A 19,495-nucleotide genomic window follows, 5' to 3' on the forward strand; every position below is an offset into this window, starting at 1 on the left:
TGCTCTATCCACTCCACCACCTAGCGGTCTTAAAGTAAATAGTATATAAATGTGAATAGCTGTTATTGTTCAAAGACGTTTGAAAGGTGGACTATACACCAGAAATTATTGAATTTAATTCTTTAAATAGCCTTACATAAACTGGGAGAAGTGAAGCGTTCTTGGTTTTTACTTGATAATTGTTTGCAGGGTTGGAAGTCAGATAAGAACCGGCATTCTGTTATCTTGCATTTCAAGTTTTATAAAATTTTAATTTTGATATGGGTATTTTATCTCTTCTCCTTTCATTACTCTTGCTACATTGTTAGCCTCACTTTACCACAGAATATATTTAGTGGTTAGTTTTAGTTTTGTTTCTGGTTACCTTAAGGGTGGAATATACTTTTGTGCTATTTTCCTATACTGGAAGTTTTCTTGTTCAGAAGTAAATATTCATTTTTCTTACTGGAGGGGTAAATATAGTATTAGATTTTGTGTTCTTGTTCTTTTTAAAAATTTGTTTATCTTTTGGATTCTTTCCCCCTTGTTCATAGCATATTTTCAAAAAGTATATTGAATTGTAAAAAGTTCTTAAGAAATATAAATATTAAGTTGTGGCTGAATGTGGTCTTAATGCATTTAATTTCCCAGGCTTCGAACCAGTATCAGCAAATATTTATTGAGCATACTATATGTGCCAGGCACTTAGTGTAGACTGATGTCTCTTGTGATCATCTAGATTTAAAATAAATTGCTTCTTATAGTGACAGTTCAATATTCCCACCACAGTTTTAGTGAATGTTTTTGTTAATTTTTAAAGTATATGGGGCAGCTAGGTGGCTCAATGGATAGATCACCAGCCCTGGAGTCAGGAGGACCTGAGTTCAAATCCAGCCTCAGACACTTGGCACCTACCAGCTGTGTGACCCTGGGCAAGTCACTTAACCCCAGTTGCCTCACCCCCCCCCCAAAAAAAAAAAGTATATGATCCCTGTGTGCAAGTATCTGTATTGAATTTTGTGTGTGTGTGTGAGGCAGTTGGGGTTATATTTCTTACATAGTTTTCTCTTTGTTAATTTTTTGAATCTTTTTTCGGGCAGGGGTCCTTCAGATTCACTTATTTATTAAAAGTGTTTCAACTGCTTGCCTCTCTTAGCTCAGACACTGAGCTGTTGTAGATATACAAAACACTCCTCAATTCGGGCTTCAAGATGAGCAGCTGCCAAGGGGAAACTGATCATCTCTAAAAAACAACAGAAGCTATTGAGCCTGTGCTAGGTTCTAAAGGTGCCATTATTAGCTTGGGAGCTTGCTAAGAAAGAGGCCCTTACTTGAGCCTGGTGTTGCACACCTGTACTTCTAGACACTAGGAGACTCTGAGGCTTATGTATCACTTGAGCTCAGGAGTTCATAGCAGTAGAGGGCTGGGGTGGGTGTCTATCCTGTTCCTTCAAGGCTAGGGGTGAGGGGTGGGGTTGGGGCAAAGGGGGCACCAGGTAGTCTAAAGTTGGACAAACTGGCCTAGGTTAGAAATGGAGCTCATCAGTAGTGGGATTGGGACCATGAATAACAACCCTTCTGCTTCCATCCTAGGTGACATAGGGAGACATAGTCTTTAAGAAAAAAGAAAAAGAGGAGCATTTATTAAATCTTTTTTTTTTTTTAAGGGCAATGAGGGTTAAGTGACTTGCCCAGGGTCACACAGCTAGCAAGTGTCAAGTGTCTGAGGCCGGATTTGAACTCGGGTCCTCCTGAATCCAGGGCTGGTGCTCTATCCACTGTGCCACCTAGCTGCCCCTATTAAATCTTTTATGGCTAGCATCTAGTATTGCTCCTAAATGTAGCTGATCACCTTTAGAGGCCATTGAAGAAATGTCTTTACACAGCTGATACTTCTACTCCTCCATTGTAGCTGTTGGAGGTTTAGGGATGGGGTGGTGGAAGTTGTTCTTCAGGAGGAGTAGGACACAGAGCTTGCATTGAGTATCTCATCAGCCTTGTGGTTCAACTTGACTCTAAAAAATGGCTTTTATTATTTGTTTTCACCATAGTCATAGATCATTGTACCAATATAATATGAGCATCAGCATTCTACTTTCATTCTCTGGGTAGGATACTTATACTTCCAAGAATGATGATGAAGCATCTTTATTATTGACACTTTAGTTACTTTTCTAAGCTTATTGAAAAATTTCATACTGTAATTTTTTATTAAATTTTTGTTTTTAAAATTAAACAGGATTTCAGATGAATGCATCGTCTTGGCCAATGTTCCTCTTAAGAACATTAAATGGAGCTGAAATGGCACCTGCAACATTCTTTAAGAAGGTAAGAAGAAAGACTTTCTATGAAAGAAGTTAGTTGGGTTCTTATTTTATTATTTAATGAAAATGCTGAGTTATTTTCTCTAGTATGGAAAAGTAAGAATATTATTTTAAATTACTTTTAACTGGAATGGTAAAGTTTTAAAATTGACCAGAATGTAATTGATTGTCTTTGGATTTGAAAACTATACTTTAGATATGAATAGACTGTTTATAAAGGAGAAATGTAAATTGTCACTAAGCTCTGGAAAAAAATTGCTTAACCTCAAGATACTAAATTGACAGAAATAATTAAAAGTAATGAAGCACATTGCTTTTCAGGATTGTGGAGAAATAGTCATCTTTTTCATTGCAAACTAATAAAATCTTTTTAGATAGCATTCTGGAACAGTGCTTTCCCCAGATGTTGGCCAATGACATAGAGATTATCCTGTGCATAGTTCAAATAGAAGAGGAATTCTCTTTAGATGGTAAAGTTTACCAAATGCTCTTTGTGATATCATTGTGCTGATTGCCTCAAGCCCTGGGAAATTATAGGGCCATTGCAAAAGAGATCATCTTAGCAATTCATATATACATAGACAAAAAAACCATGTATATGTAGTGGGATGGGCAACCTCTTGAGTTACTTCATTGATTTATGTATCTTGGCCTGGTATTGCAGATGCATCATGAATCAGAACAAGAATTGAATAGAAAGTAAAGTGGATTGATTGTGTTTGGGAAATGATGTTATGTTTTTTGATGTCCCTTACTTAAGCTTGTGTTTTTTACTCTAACATTTTCTGAGTAATATTACATCAGTGGTAATTATTGAATGCCACTGTCATGGATGACTAAATTCTCAGAAGAATTAACTTTTCAGATTACTTTGAGACAACAAAAAAATATATAGTTGGTGTTGGTTGATTTCATATTACCAACAATAATTTACCAATGAGATTGAATTAATAACTTTTACTTCATCCCAGAGGGGGTCACTTAGAAGTAGTGGATGGAATGTGTAGAGATGCAGATTTGGGCATGAGAAAAAGAACTTCCTCTCTCTGGAAGATTTCAAGTAAAGTTTAGATGATAGGAATGCTATAGAGCAAATTTTTATTTCGATAGTGGTTAGTTATACCCCATGGCCTCTCAGGTTCTTTTCAACTTTGAGATTCTGAGACATCACAATGGCATCATCTCTCTCTGACTGTTACTGGAAAAAGGAGTAGCTTGGTCATTTAGTAAGAGCAAGGAATATTGGAAGAGGGGCTAGCCTAAATGTCATTCTGTAATGCACGGTATATTATTCCTGGATCAAGGCTGATGAATCAAAATCCCCCTGGAGGTTCAAGAATAAAAGAAGGACAAAGAGTCAAGAGACCACAAGAATAGAATAATTATATGTACTTTTAGATGTGGTCATTTTATTTATTGTTTTTGTTTATTTATTTTTTAAAGAAGGGATCACTATGGAAGTATAGGTTTTTTTCCTCTTCTCAAATTGATAGCTATAAAGACAAAAACATTGATAAAATGCATTTAAAAAATCCTAGTTTAAAAAAAAATTAATTGAAATGAATGTGGAAATGTTTTGAATCATATGTATAATCTATATGAAAGTGCTTGCCTTCTGGGGATGAGCCCCTCTGGTGTGTGGGCTCTCCATGCCCTTTTCGGGGGCTGCTCATCCCCCTTTAGTGTCCTTCTGATTCACCCAACTATGGCTGCAAGAAGCTGTAGCATGCTCAGCCAGTGGTCATACCCCAGTAAACTTTCAGTTCACAGGTTAAACTAGGATGAGGGTAACTGACAGGCCTCAACTGTTGGTCAGTTAGGAGGATGTCAAACCCAAGCATGAAGACTGTCCCTGGCCTACAGCTGAAGTAGGTACTTTGGAGTACTTAGATCTTGGTAAGACATGGAATCTGCCAAGGTTATCCTCTCTGTCCTGGACCATCCCAATAGTCCTGACTTTTGTCTTGTCACTGGACTTTGTTGACTCAGGAAGCGAGACTGAGACCAGCAACTAGATGCAACTCTGTTTCACTTAAATCCAGTTCACCCACAATTAACTTGCAATAACACTGCTGATGATATCTTCAAAAAACAGGACAAATAACAACAACAACCACAGCTTGCCTTCTCAAAGAGGGAGTGAGGGAATTTGGAGCTCAAAAATTATAAAAACCAAAAGTCGGGGCAGCTAGGTGGCGCAGTGTATAGAGCACCGGCCCTGAAATCAGGAGGACCTGAGTTCAAATGCGGCCTCAGACACTTAACACTTACTAGCTGTGTGACCCTGGGCAAGTCACTTAACCCCAATTGCCCCACCAAAAAAACCCCAAAACCCACCAAATGTCAAAAGTTGCTTTTACATATAATTGAGAGAAATAAAAGTATTCCTTTTTTTAAAAAAAGGAAAAAAGTAATTGAAATGTACTCCTGTATGGGAAAAGGGAATTAGAATAAAAGGGTAAGGTGAAAACTTAACCAAAAATTCTTTCATAGCTTATTGGTAGTATTGTCTTTGTAATATAGTTTAATTATTTAATAGGCTCTTCTACGAATATTTTTCTGAAACTCAAAATAGGAATATCTGCTTTACTTAGTGTGGTCTCTTTTATATATTCATTACCATATTTGAGAAGTACTGACCATTAGAGGATTTTTCTTAATAAATAATGATAAAGTGAAAAAAGAAGACTTCTGATTCAGTAAATGTTTTAGCTCAGCTTTATGCCATTAATTTTGGAAGAATGGTTCTCTACTTTAATCAGCAGAGGGAGACATTTCCCTAACAATCTTTTAAGTTGTCCTTAGAGAAAACCTGACAAAAGGCATTAATCTTAATAGCGTCCCTCCTCCCTTCCAGAGTAGGTTTGCAGTTTTGTGTGTGTGTATTGTTTGGTATAATAGAGATCCCTTAACCCTGTTAAGTTTTTTTTAATGGAAACATCCCTTGTATTTCTGACAGAAGAGTAAGCTCTGACTATAAACTCTGGATTATCAGTGCTTTTCTTTGCACCAGCTTTTCAAAAAGTGCACTGTTTTTTGGAAAAGTGACTTTTTTCTTCACTTTACCATTCTTGTAGTACTGTACTTTTTATTCAGTCAAAAATATTTATTGTTTATCAATTATGCAAGACATTATGGAAAGAAAATACCTTTAAAACACAGAGTTCTATGATTGTCATTTATGAAGAGAGATAGGAACCAGACTTGTGATTATATTGGTATAGGGAGCTTCTAGATTAGGAAGTATTCTTTCCTCCCGAAGGTTGGTACCTTCTCTCCAATATATAGTCTTAGAGATTTACCAAGAACACTGAGAGGTGATGTAACTTGCCGTTGGTTACATAAGCCATCATATGTTGGCAGGATCTTGAACCCAGGTCTTCTTATCTATTAGGTCATCTTGCTATTTGCTTTGTTATGCTTCTTCTTGTAATTAGATCTAAACTTGTAAATAGATTCAGAAAAATCTTTATTTCCAGAATGCTCACTATTCCTTGTTATTAGGTTATATTTTAACAATTTGTATTTAATTTATACTTTAAATCTATAATTTAAATAATTTATTTGTACAACTACATTTGATAGATTCATTACTTTTGCTTATATTTCAATTTTTTCTCTACAAGATTCTTTTCTATAACAACCATCATAAGCCTAAGGTAGTATGTATGACTAGGATACCAGCAAACAAAATATCATTTTAATATTTCCTTATTTAGAAACTATATTATTTCCTAAGTGTGACTTTTTCTAGTCCTGTATACCACTTCTCTTCTTTCATTCCCACCCTCAACCAGTCGCTGTTTTCTATATCAAATCACTTTATATATCTTTTGCACCATCGGTGTACATGCTCTTTTCCTAAGAGATTGAGCAGATTGAGGAGAAGGACTATTTTATTTTTGCCTTTTGCACATTGTATGTTGAAAATGATACGTAATAAATGGTTACTGAGTATGTGATGACTGAATAGCAATAAGCTCATTGGCTTGTTCTTTTGCCAACAAATAGTAGTACTGGGCATTGGGACATTTTAGCAAGAATAAAATTTAAGGGGCACCTAGGTGGCGCAGTGAATAAAGCACCAGCCCTGGATTCAGGAGGACCTGAGTTCAAATCCAGCCTCAGACACTTGACACTTTACTAGCTGTGTGACCCTGGGCAAGTCACTTAACCCTCATTGCCCTGCTCCCCCCCTTAAAAAAAAAAAGAATAATATTTGAACCTTGGCTTTGGTATTTTTTCCCTACTTCTCTTTTGCTTTTTTTTTTTTGAGGGGAAATGAGGGTTAAAGTGACTTTCCCAGGGTCACACAGCTAGTAAATGTCAAGTGACTGAGGCTGGATTTGAACTCAGATCCTCTTGAATCCAGAGCCAGTGCGCTATCCACTGCGCCACCTAGCTGCCCCCTCTCTTTTGCTTTTGATTCTGTTCGGTGGCCACCAATCACTAAGTATTTATTAAGTAGCCTGTTAGGTGCCAGGCACTATTGGGGTGTGTGTGTGTGTGTGTGTGTGTGTGTGTGTGAAACAAGTGGAAAAGAATGAAACAATTTGTACTTACAATGAGTTTATGTTAAATGGGATGGGGGGGTGGAGGGAAGTACATAGAAAAATGTAGTATACATATAAAATTAATGCATATACACACACAAAGTAATTAAATACAATGTAGCTTGGGAGTAAGGTTGTTAACAGTTGAGGTAAATAAGGAAAGGTCTTGTGCAAAATATGGTGCCTTAGCTTCATATTAAAGGAAGAGAACAATGTGAGGTGTGTTAAGAAGCGAGTACATTCTCAGAATGGGGGATGGCCAATGTGAGGTATCTAGACAAGAGAACATGAGCAAGAGAGAGAAGGCTTCTTTCATTGGATTGCACCATGTGTGAGGAGTAATATCTAATGAGACTGGAATAGGTTGTTGTCATGTTGCGTAGGGCTAATGAGAAACCTTTGTATTTTATTCTGTAGGCAATAGGAAACCACTGAAAGCATGTGCGCGTGTGTGAGCGATACGTGTCAGATCGGTATTAAAGAAAAATTAGTTTGGAAGCAATGGTATGAGAAAAAACTTGAGGCTGGGAGACCAATTAACAGACTTGCAATAAACCAGGCTAGTGGTGATAAAAGCTTGAAGCAAAGTGGACATGAGATGTTTTGTGAAGGTAGAAACATCAAGATTTTGCAAAAGATTGGATATATAGGTTGAGTCAAAATAAAGAGTCAAGGGTAATACTGAGGTTACAGATCTAAGACATTGGATGAATGATGGTTTCTTCAACAGAAATAGTGAAATTGGAAAGAGGGGAAGGTTTAGTGGGAAAAATAATGAATTCATTTTCAAACATGTTGTGTTTGAGGTGTATCTGGGATATCCAGTTTGAAATATCATGTAGATAGTGAATAAATTGAGGCAGAGTCGTCACTTTGCCTGGGGACAGACACACAGCTACTCAGTGTCTGAAGATATTGTGCTAGTGGAGAAGTATAGACAGTCTCATGGTGGGTTGGGGATGAAGAGGGGGAGTCATTGATTTTAAAAACCAGAGAAGGTTTCCTGCAGAAGGTAACTTTTGAATTGGGCTTGAGAAGATTGGCAGTAGCAGAATCTTAAAAGTGTTAAGGACCTGAGATTATTGAGCTCAACCTGTCCCTGACCAGAAACTTCCTTTACAAAATCTCTTAACAAATGGACATCCAGCCTCTTTGAGGACCACTAGTTTTAGGGAACTCAGTACAAAGCAGAATGCCACTCATTTTACTTTAGGATAACTCCAGTTTTTAGGAAGATTTTTCTTCTTACATAAATCTGAAATCTACCTCTTTTGTAACTTCTACCTATTGTTTTTAGTTCTGTCCTCTGAGGGTAGAGCAGATTAAATCTAATGCTTCAGTTACATAGAAATAGCTATTAGGTATCTCCCTCCCCCCTCCAGTTTATGTAAATCAAGCAGCAAAGGCATGATAGAAAAAAATGGGACTTTGGTCCTGATCTCGTCTCTAATACTGTTTGTGACCTAGGACAAATCATCATGGCTTTACTGGTTTCCCTGGTCCTCAGTTTTTTTATTTATGAAATGAAGTAGTTAACCTTTTTAACAGTTAAGCTGAGGGAGTCAATTGACACCCACAGAGGTTATAGAGATATTCCCAGCATCATAAAGCTAGTAAGAGGAGATTTCAGTTCAGGTTTTCCTGACTCAAAGTCCAGCATTACATCCATCATAGCACATATCCACTTTACTTATTTAACTATTAATACAAATAATCCCAGGGCATTCTTGATAAAACTTGTATGTATCTTTCTTCCCATTTCTAATATGTGACTTTTAATCTGTTTTGGGCTTTCCTTTATAAGCCCAGTAACAAAGTTTTTTAGATTTAATCTCCTGTAAAGGAAGAATTAATAGGCTCTGAATAAAGGACCAAGGAGTTCCTAGTCAAGTGTTACACCTTAGTGGAAAGCTTTTATGATATATTTTTTTAGTTCTTCCAAGATACCTTTTTCCCTTGTTATTTGTTTTAAGCTCAATTCCAGGTAGCCAAAATGTCTGTGATTGTATTGCATGTAATTTAATATGGATGTTACTTTTTGGTTGCTAAAGATTCAAAAGTAAAAATAATGCTTCTTAGCAGTTTAAATTTTATCTTTTGTTTTGACAGGAACCTCCAAAACCAGCCCCAAATCTTTTAAAGATTGGAATGAAGCTTGAAGCAATAGACAAAAAGAATCCTTATTTGATCTGTCCAGCAACAGTTGGAGATGTTAAAGGAGATGAAGTTTTTATTACATTTGATGGCTGGAGAGGAGCATTTGATTATTGGTGCAAGTATGATTCTCGAGATATCTTCCCAGTTGGGTGGTGTGGCTTAACAGGAGATGCATTGCAACCACCAGGAAATAATGGTAAGTCAATTAGTAGTGGTATGAACTTTTTTTGTTTCAAAGTAGTGAATTCTCTAAGGCTTTCTGCTATTAACGTCTGTTAGAGTCAGTAGTAGGTTGTATGTAGTAACTAGATAAATGGCTATCCCATGTATGAACCTGGGAGCTAATTAGGTTAGGTCAAAAGGGAGAATGGCTAGAGCAATGCTTGTATCAGAGACCTGAGGACAAATCTCAGGATAGAGTCTTAGACATCAGGTCCAACTGGAGAATATTAGTAAGATTCATGGTTAGATGACGCTGACCAGGGTAGTTTTTCACATATTCAAGTCAGACAAGGTACAGAGGCAGTGATAAGAGCAATACCAGAAGTTGGTATCAAGAGGTTTGAGTCAGGCAGGAAGTGGAAAGGAATAGGATCTAAATGTGTAGTTATTTAGTCAAGTGAGGAACAAAATTTTGGGACAGAACCAATGATTAGGGCCTCTACTCTCTAGTGTCTTTTGATGAAGCATGGCATGTGTAAGGGGCAGGGGGGGGGGCGCGGGGAATATGATATCACTTTCAGTATATGGTCACTCCAAATTCAGGGGATTTTGAGTTCTAGGGAAATGTGTAGAGATGGTTAGTAGTTATGTTTGTCTGTCTGCACCAGTATATAACTGATATCTGGGGCTCACAGGCTGTGCTGAACTGACGCTTGGTGCCAGCACTACAGTCTTTGATCTTGTCCAAGGAAGCAAGCATTTATTAAGAACCTGCTCTGTGTAATGTTCTGAGGGGGAAAAAAAAAGACAGTCCCTGTCCTCAAAGATTTAGGACACCAATGTATACATATATATATGATTATTTTAATAGGGAGCAAACACTAACAACTAGGAGGATCAGGAAAGGCTCCATTAGGAGGTGACATGTGAGCCAGGTCTTCTTGGAAGTCAAGAAGTCTAAGAGGGAAAGATTACAGAAAAGTGAAAGGGTTTTTTTCTTGAATAAAATATAGTTAGGATGAGAAGGGAAACTACCAATTGGGGTGGGGGGGAACCTCTTCCTATCAAATATCTCTCACAGAAGTCTGATATCTGACATAATGGAATTAATCATGTAATACCAACAACCAGTAGATAAGTGGTCAGAGAATGTGGGGGAAAAAAAGTGTTTCGAAGAAGAATAGCAAACAGTCAACAACCATGTACAAGATTTATAATGAGAAAAATATAAATTAAAATAACTGAGGTTTAAATTCTTAACCCTACAAGAACTGATAGGTGAAGTTAAAAGCATTCAATGTTGGAGATGCTGTGGTTGGAAATGTGAATTTTTCCTTTTAAATTGGAAAACAATTTAGAATTATGTGAGAAAAGTTGTGCTTTAAGTTGTACCTTGTGACCAAGATGCTACACTTCTGGTCTTGGACCCTGAGTGGTTTCAGCATAGGTTTCCATCATTTGCCTGAGGTGAACTGAAGAGCTGGGAGTGAAGGAATTTGGTGAATTGGGAAGCCAAGGTACTTGAGGGGGTCATCAATAAGTGAATTGACATCCTTAGACTATAAGGGCAGGGTAGAGAGGGGATTGTGAGCCAGGTGCTATGTAGTGTGGGAAAACACATTCCTTGTAACAAATCTGCAGTCAAGCATCACCATCCTTCTAGTCACCCAGCATCACAACTTTGACATTTTCCATGACTTCTTAATTGTACATTTGCAATGCATTGTCCTATCTTGTCATTTCTACCATCATAGAATCTCTTATGTTTGTCTCTTTCTCTACATTTATGTAGCCATATCTCTAATTTAGGCCCTTATTCCCTCTTCCCTGGACTGTTGTGATATATAGACTTCTGGTTGGTCTCTTTGACTTGATTATTCTCTCTAATGCTTCTCTTAGCTGCTGAGATGATTGAACTTTTTTTCCTTTTTTTTTTCAATGAACAAGCATTTATTTTCTTCCTCCAGTCTTCCTTCCCCTTCCCAATTGAAAAGGAAGGGGGAAAAAACGCCTTGTAAAAAATATCCACAATTAAGTAAAAGTTTCCCACATTTGCCCTGTCCCAAAATTTATGTCATTCTGTATCTTGAGTTTACCCCATAATCATCAGCAATCCTCTGGAATTGTAGTTAGTCATTGCATTCATCAGGGTATCTCAGTGTTTTAAAGTTGTTTGCCTTTATGATGTTGTCATATAAATTGTTTACTGGGTTCTGCTCGCTTCACTCTAAATCAGTTCCTATAAATCTTCCCAGGTTTCTCTGAATCCCTTTGGTCATTTTTTTATAGCACAGTGGCATTTCATTATCTTCATATGCTATAATTAAATCTGCCATTCCTCAATCAATTAGTATCTCCTTTCCAGTTCTTTGCCAACCCCCAAAAGATACTTTAAATATTTTTGTAAATTTGGGCCCTTTTTCTTTTTCTTTGATTTCTTTGGAGTATAGGCCCTAGAGAACATCATTGGGTCAAAAGATTTGCATAGTTTAGGGACTTTAGGCATAGTTTCAAAGTGATTTTTCTAAAGTGTATGTCTGGGCAGCTAGGTGGTGCAGTGGATCAAGCTAGATTCAAGAGGTTCTGAGTTCAAATCCGGCCTCAGACACTTGACACTTAATAGCTGTGTGACCCTGGGCATGTCATTTAACCCCTATTGCCCCGCAAAAACAAAAACAGAAAAATAAAAGTGTATGTCTGAGGGGCAGCTAGGTGGCACAGTGGGTAGAGCACCGGCCCTGGATTCAGGAGTACCTGAGTTCAAATGCGGCCTCAGACACTAGACACTTACTAGCTGTGTAACCCTGGGCAAGTCACTTAACCCCAGTTGCCTCACCGAAAGAAAGAGATAAAGAAAGAGCATGTCTGACTATGATACTCTTTTTTTTTTTTTTTTTTTTTGGGAGGGCAATGAGGATTAAGTGACTTGCCCACAGCTAGTAAGTGGCAAGTGTTTAAGGCCAGGTTTGAGCTCAGGTCCTCCTGAATCCAGGGCCGGTGCTTTATCCACTGTGCCACCTAGCTGCCCCTTATGATACTCTCTTGTTTATTGAGTTCCTCTGCCTCCCTGTTACTTCCAAAATAAAATTTAAAAAGGCATCTCACTTAAAGTCCTTCACAACCTAGTCCCTTCATACCTTTTTTGCTTCTGACTGTTCCCTCCTCCAATCTACCCTCCCTTCTTTTGCCCCTCCTTCTTTATCCCCTTCCCCTCCTATTTTCCTACAGTTAGATTATTCCACCAAATTGATGATATTTTTAGTTCGTTTTTTGTTTTTGTGGGGCAGTGAGGGTTAAGTGACTTGCCCAAGGTCACACAGCTAGTGTCTAGTGTCTGAGGCTGGATTTGAACTCAGATCCTCCCGAATCCAAGACTAGTGCTTTATCCACTATGCCATGTAGCTGCCTCCCCTTCATACTTTTTTTTTTTTTTTTTGGAGAGGCAATTGGGGTTAAGTGACTTGCCAGAGTCACACAGCTATTAAGTGTCAAGTGTCTAATGCCATATTTGAACTCAGGTCCTCCAGACTCCAGGGCTGGTGCTCTATCCACTGTGCTACCTAGCTGCCCCCATACATTTTTTAAAAAGTCTGTTTACATTTTATTCCTCTCCATCTATTCTATGATTCAGCTACACTGATCTACCACTGTTTCTTGAACCAGATACCCCATTTCCCATCTGGACACTTTTGCATTGACTGCCTTCCTTCCCTCCCCCTTTATGTGGACTGCCCCTCTTCTTTACCTCTTTTTCTTAGCTTCCCATAATTCTTTCAAAGACTCAAATTCCACAGTTTGTAGTAAGTTTTTTCTGGTACTCTCAGCTGCTGGTGACTTTCCCTTAGAGATTACTTTTTCTTTTTCTTTTTTTTTAAGTGAGGCAATTGGGGTTAAGTGACTTGCCCAAGGTCACACAGCTAGTAAGTGTTAAGTGTCTGAGACTGGATTTGAACTCAGGTACTCCTGACTCCAGGGCCGGTGCTCTATCCACTGTGCCACCTAGCTGGCCCAGAGATTACTTTTTAAAAAACTAAATTTATTTAATACTTTATTTTCCCCCAAATTTCATGTAAGAACAATTTATGCATTTCCTTAAATTATGAATTCCAAATGCTCTCCCTTCCTCCCCTTCCCCTTCCCTGAGACAGCAAGAAATTTAATATAGGTTATACATGCACATTCATACAGAACATATTTCTATATTAGTCATGTGAAAGAAAAGGCAGGGACACCACCCTCCTAAAAAAAAAAAATAAAGAAAGTAAAATAAAGTATGCTTTTAATTGTATTCAGACTCCATCAGTTCTTTTTCTGGAGATGGATGGCATTTTTCTTCCTGAGTCCTTTAGAATTGTCTTGCTTCTTTGTCTTGCTAAAAATAGCTAAATCATTTGCTGTTGATCATTGTATAGTATTGCTCTTACTGTGTACCATGTTCTCCTGGTTCTGCTCATTTCACTTTGCATAAATTCATTTAAATTTTTCTAGTTTTTTTTTTTGAGAGCATCCTGCTCATCATTTCTTAGAGCACAATAGTATTCTATCACAATCATATACCACAGTTTTGTTTAGCCATTTCCCAGTTGATAGGTTATCACCTCAATTTCCAATTTTTTGCCACCACTGAAAGAGCTGCATATAGGAGCTGTACATATAAGTCCTTTTCATTTTTATTTTTTATCTCTTTGGGATACAGACCTAGTAGCAGTATTACTGGGTCAAAAAGTATGCTTGATTTTATAGCCCTTTGGGCATAGTTCCGAATTACAAAATGGTTGAATCAGTTCACAACTCCAATGACAATGCATGAGTGTCTTAATTTTCCTACATCCCCTGCGACATTTGTCATTTTCCTTTTCTGTTATATTAGCCAATCTGATAGGGGTGATAGTTTAGAGTTTTAATTTCCATTTCTCTAAACAGTAGTGATTTAGAGCATTTTTTTCATATAATTATAAATGGCCTTGATACTTGATTTGAAAATTGCCTGTTCATATCCTTTAACCATTGATTATTGATTGAGGAATGCTTCTTCTTATACATTTGACTCACTTCTCTGTATATTTGAAAAATAAGGCCTTTTTCAGAGAAACTTGCAATAACATTTTTTCACAATTATCATTTGATTATTGTGTATCTTCCTCCACCCTCCATTCCCCATTTATCCTACTCTCTTTCCTTTTACTCTGTCCATCCTCAAAAATGTTTTTCTTTTGACTACAGCCTCCTCTAGTGCACTACTCTTCTTTTTGCCAGCCCTGCCTCTCTGCCTCCCTCCCTACCCCCCTTCCTACTTTCCTTTAGGGTAATATAGGTTTCTTTACCCAAGTCAGTGAGTGTATATGTTATTCCCACTTTGAGCCAATTCCCATGAGAGTAAGGATCAAGTGTTTGCCCTTTACCTCCCACATCTTTCCCTCTACCATAAAAGCTCTTCTTTGCCTCTTCTATGTGTGATGATTTATCTCATTCTATTTTCTCCTTCCCTTATTCCCAGTGGATTCCTCTTTCTTGCTCCTTAATTTTATTTTTTTTAGATATCATCCTATTACAGTCAACTCATATCCAAATCTTCTATGTATACTCCTTCTAACTGCCCTAATAATGAGAAAATTCTTAGGAGTCAGAAGTATCATCTTTCTATGTAGGAATGTAAACAGTTTAATCTTACTGAATCCTTTATGATTTATCTTTACTGTTTACCTTTTTATGCTTCTCTTGAGTCTTATATTTCAAAGTCAGAATTTCTTTTCAGCTCTGGGCTTTTCATCAGGAAAGCTTGAAAGTCTTCTATTTCATTGAATATCTACTTTTCCTCTGAAGGATTATACTCAGTTTTGCTGGGTAGGTGATTTTTGGTTGTAATTTTAACTCCTTTGCCTTCCAGAGTATCACATTCCTGGCCTGCTGCTCCTTTAATTTAGAAGCCACTAAATCTTATGTTATCCTGACTGTGCCTTCATGATATTTGGATTGTGGTTGTTTTTTTTCTGGTTGCTTGCAATATTTTTTCCTTGACCTGGGAGCTCTGGGATTTGACTACAGTGTTCTTGGGAGTTTTAATTTTGGGATCTCTTGTGATTGGTATAGATTCTTTTGATTTATGCTTTACCCTCTGGTAAAGTGCCTCAGGGTACTTTTTCGTGATGATTTCATGAAAGGTGACAAGGTTTTGGGGGGTTTTTTTTGATCATGGCTTTACCAAGTAGTCTAATAATTCTTAAATTATCTCCCTTTGATTTGTTTTCCAGTGAGATATTTGACATTTTCTTCTATTTTTCCATTCTTTCAATTTTGTTTTATTGTTTCTTGATATCTTATGGAGTCATTAGCTTCCACTTGCCCAATTCTAATATTTAAGAATTTTTTTTCCTTTTTTGATTTTTACTGCTTTTTCCATATGGCCAATTTTGCTTTTTAAAGAGTTTTTCTTTCAATAGATTTTTGTGCCTCTTTTACCATTTGGCCTATCCTATTTTGGTGTCTCCTACTCCCACCCCCAGGAAGTCAGAGTTAAGTGACTTGCCCAGGGTCAAGTAAGTGTCAAATGTCTGAGGCTGGATTTGAACTCGGGTCCTATTTTTTACTTCAGAACTGTGCTTTATTCACTGTACCACTATTCTGTTTTTTAAGGTGTTATTTTGTTCAGTATTTTTTTGTGCCTCTTTTACCAAGCTGTTGATTTTTCTTTCATGATTATCTTTTATTCTATTTTCTTTTCCCAATTTTACCTCTACCTCTCTCATTTGATTTTTAAAATCCTTTTTGAGCTCTTCCATGAGTTCTTTTTGGTTCTGAGACCATTTCACATTTTCTTTGAGGCTTTGGATGTAACAGTTTTGACTTTGTCTTCTAAGTTTGTGTTTAATCTTTGCTGTCACCATATAGTCAGGTTCTTTTTTTGTCGTTTTGTCGTTTTTTTTCTGGCCTATTTCTTCACTCATCTCTATGTTAAAGTGGGGCTCTGTTCCTAGGGTGGAGGGGCACTGTCTCAAGCTTCAGGCCTTTCTTATTGCTGCTCTCAGAGCTACAAGTTTTCAGTTATTCTGTGATGGTAGAATCTAAAGGGAGGTGTGGTCACTGCTTTCCTAGCCTGTTCTCTGTCTGTGAGCAATCACAAGTACTCTTTTCACCCTGGAACTATGACCAGGGTTCCTGTTCCCTGGTGGCTGCAAGCTCTGGTGTACTAGTGCTCCTCCTTGCCCTGGGACTGTGACCCAGTACTGTGATCCCAATCTGAGTTTGGGTACAACAGGGTTCTGTACCCAGTGCCAGCAAAGGGACCTTTGTCATCTCTTTTCGACCAGTTGTCTGATGTTTTACCATCTGTGGGTTGAGAGCTCTAGAAACCACTGGTTCAGTTCACTTCCACTGGTCCAGTTTCCCCCAAGGCCTGCTGCTGGTTTGTTGGGGCCCAGCCACTGCTGCAGCCTGTGCTAGACTGTGCTCTACTCTCACCTCTGTGTGATAGACCTTTCCTGCCGGTCTTCTAAGTTGTCCTGGGATGGAATATTATTTCACCCCATCCTTTTGTGTGTTCTCCTATTCTAGAATTTATTTTGTGGTGTTACTTAAAGTTGTTTGGTGAGTCTCAGATTTCCTCTGCCATTTTGGCTCCATGGTGTGTCCCCTCCTCCCCCTCATTGCTTTTCATTTATATTGTATACATCTTGTTTCTTCCTAGTTATTTACATTTTGGCGCCTCCATTAGAGTAGCACAGTACCTGGCATATTATCAATATTTAATATATACTTAATGTAGTGATCAGTGCTTATCATGTACCAGGTTGGGGTAGATGGGGATGAGAGAGTAGGGTATGGTAGTTAGCAGGAAAGGTAGGAAAGAGAGAGAATTTTGTTTGTCATAGGACAAGAATATGTACATAAATTCAGAGCTTCCCACATATAAAGTAGAGATATAAAATATAAAAGACATGAAAGATGAGTTTAACAGGGATCCCACATGTAGAGGAAGTTGTTTCTCCAATTTGTAGGGAGAACGCCTCAGTATAGAGCCGGGGATCCCATGTACAAAAGAGATTTGGCACGGGAAGCAGATGTAAAGTGTCCCCATGTAAAAGGGGCTGCAAATGTATAATAATAATAATGTTCCCAGGTATAGATTTAGCCTCAGGGGTTTTTCTTTTTAGATTTGAAGTATGATGAGGATTCTGTTTTCTTTATCATCTGAGCTTTTGTCCTCCCTTTTCTCTCAGCTTCCACTGAGCTGAAAAAGTCTCCTGTTTCTTTAAGGGCAGGACCTGCCCTTTTCCTGTCTGGCCGCAGTTGCTGTCATTAATCAGGCCAGGCAGTATAGGAGCAGTTTGTTTGGCCACCTAGAGCTGTGGCAGGTAGGGAAAAGATTAGGCTTCTCTTCTTCTCTTATTCCTTTCCTCCCTTGGAGGGAAAAAGGAAACAAGCAATGAATAACTTCTTTCTTGTTTTTACCACCTCACTTCTCCCTATCGGCTTATGGCAGTCTGTAGCTCTCATTGTCACAATGACCAGCTAGACTCTTGGGGATTGTGGACAGAATCCCTAAGGGAAGGGCACATCACTCATACCTCAGAAGAATCCCTACACCTCCGTATATATGATCAAGATTCTTCTCCTCATTCTTTTCCCCAGCATGCTAAATGCATGAGACTTCTGAACTTTAGGTAAAAATCTGCTCAGCTCCCATCCCCTAACCAAAGGATAACATGTAAAATCATTTGACTGGGGATTCCCACCTTCTAGTGTCCAGGCATGTTTGTGGACAAGAAGGGAGAATTGATCAGGCATTTGAGTGAAATACCTCGTGATTAGGTTCTCAGGGACCTGGCTGAGACTCATATTCAGTGGCAGTTCCTTTGCTTCACGTGGTGGGCAACGATACAGTCAGATTACCTGTAAGAATTAGTCATTGCAGTGGTCTTGGGTGGGGTCTGGTCTATCCCATTCCTAGCTTGGTAGTTATAGAGGTGGTTGTATTGTAGTGGTCAGGGCAAAGTAGACTCCAAGGCAATTAGGGATAGGGAACCTCCAAACCCAGTCCATCAGTAGAGCCCAAGTTAGGACATCTTCTCCTGCTGGTTAAAGATATAGCCCTGATGACAGTCTCAGAGCCTCTCTGTTGATCAGGGCTGGTGAGTCATTAAAAAATGTAAATAAGAGATGAAGTCAAGGAACTACTAAAATTTAAAAGGGAAAAGTTGGAGACCCTGAGAACTTTGAAAATCTTTACTTAATCCAAATGCTATAAATAATACTTCATGAAATAGATGACAAAACCAGCACTAATAATTTAAATGATTTTGAAAAGATGATGGGCTTACTTAAACTGACAAGCCCTTTTTGACTTTGACAGCATGACCCCCAATTATCAGATTGGTTTTATCAGAACAATTATTAAAAACACACACATGAGATCAGTATCTATCATATGAATAAAAACATCCTCTTTCCTCTGTATTTGACAGAACTTATCCTTGTTCCATCTCTGCCACTCCCCCCACCCCCCACCTCCACCTCCTGGGTAGTGTCATAATAAAGAATAGAAAAAAAGGGGGGAAAAACTTCAGCAAAACTAACACATACACAGAAAAAACTTGATTCCATATATTTTGTAACATATACATAGTTTCCTACCTTTGGAAAGAAGTGGGTGGGGGAGGAAACTCCTCAGAACTTTCTTTGAGGCCCAGGTTTGGTTATTTTAATCTGACAATCTAAGTCTTCCTGTTCTTCTGTGTATTCTAGATATTGCTTTTATTTTAGTATGCTAGTAAATAAATCCTATTAAAGTAATGTACTACAGCTTGTTTAGCTATTCTCCAACTGATCAGCATCTACTTTGTTTCTAGTTCTTCTGCTATAAGTATATTTAACTGAGCCTAAGCACAGTTCCTGGCACATGCTAGGCTCTTAATAAATGCTTATTGACTGACTGTATGAAGAATTGTTAAAAATTTAAGAATACTACTCATCTTCAAGTTATATGGGATGAATGTTTTCAAAGTATAAAGACCTAGGGAAAGAAATTAAAACCATGTGGCAACAGAAGTGAAATATGTCATTCCCATTATCATGTTTTCTGCTAGAATTTTCCCTAAGATTCTTGTAGGGAGTTTATAGAAGATGACTTTACAGTCTGATATTTTATTCAGCTATAGACAGCAACCATTTTATCTTCTATGTAGTAGTTCATGAAATATTAACTATAGGGGCAACTAGATGGTGCAGTGGATTCAGGAGGACCTGAATTCAAATCCGGCCTCAGACACTTAACACTTACTAGCTGTGTGACCCTGGGTAAGTCACTTAACCCCAATCGCCTCA

The 19,495-nt window shown here is 38.0% G+C and overlaps 1 protein-coding gene across 3 annotated transcripts in view; it reads left to right on the forward strand.

Moving 5' to 3' along the window:
- Positions 1-19,495, forward strand: part of SCML2 (Scm polycomb group protein like 2) — a 141,553-nt gene that overhangs the window by 47,007 nt on the left and 75,051 nt on the right. For all 3 annotated transcript variants that reach the window (XM_043990866.1, XM_043990868.1, XM_043990867.1), the window contains 2 exons: positions 2,219-2,307; positions 8,966-9,209. In XM_043990866.1, coding sequence (XP_043846801.1) covers positions 2,219-2,307; positions 8,966-9,209 — 333 coding nt within the window. The remainder of the gene's footprint in view (positions 1-2,218; positions 2,308-8,965; positions 9,210-19,495) is intronic.

This window comes from Dromiciops gliroides, chromosome 3 (assembly GCF_019393635.1).
Source record: "Dromiciops gliroides isolate mDroGli1 chromosome 3, mDroGli1.pri, whole genome shotgun sequence".
NCBI lineage: Eukaryota > Metazoa > Chordata > Mammalia > Microbiotheria > Microbiotheriidae > Dromiciops > Dromiciops gliroides.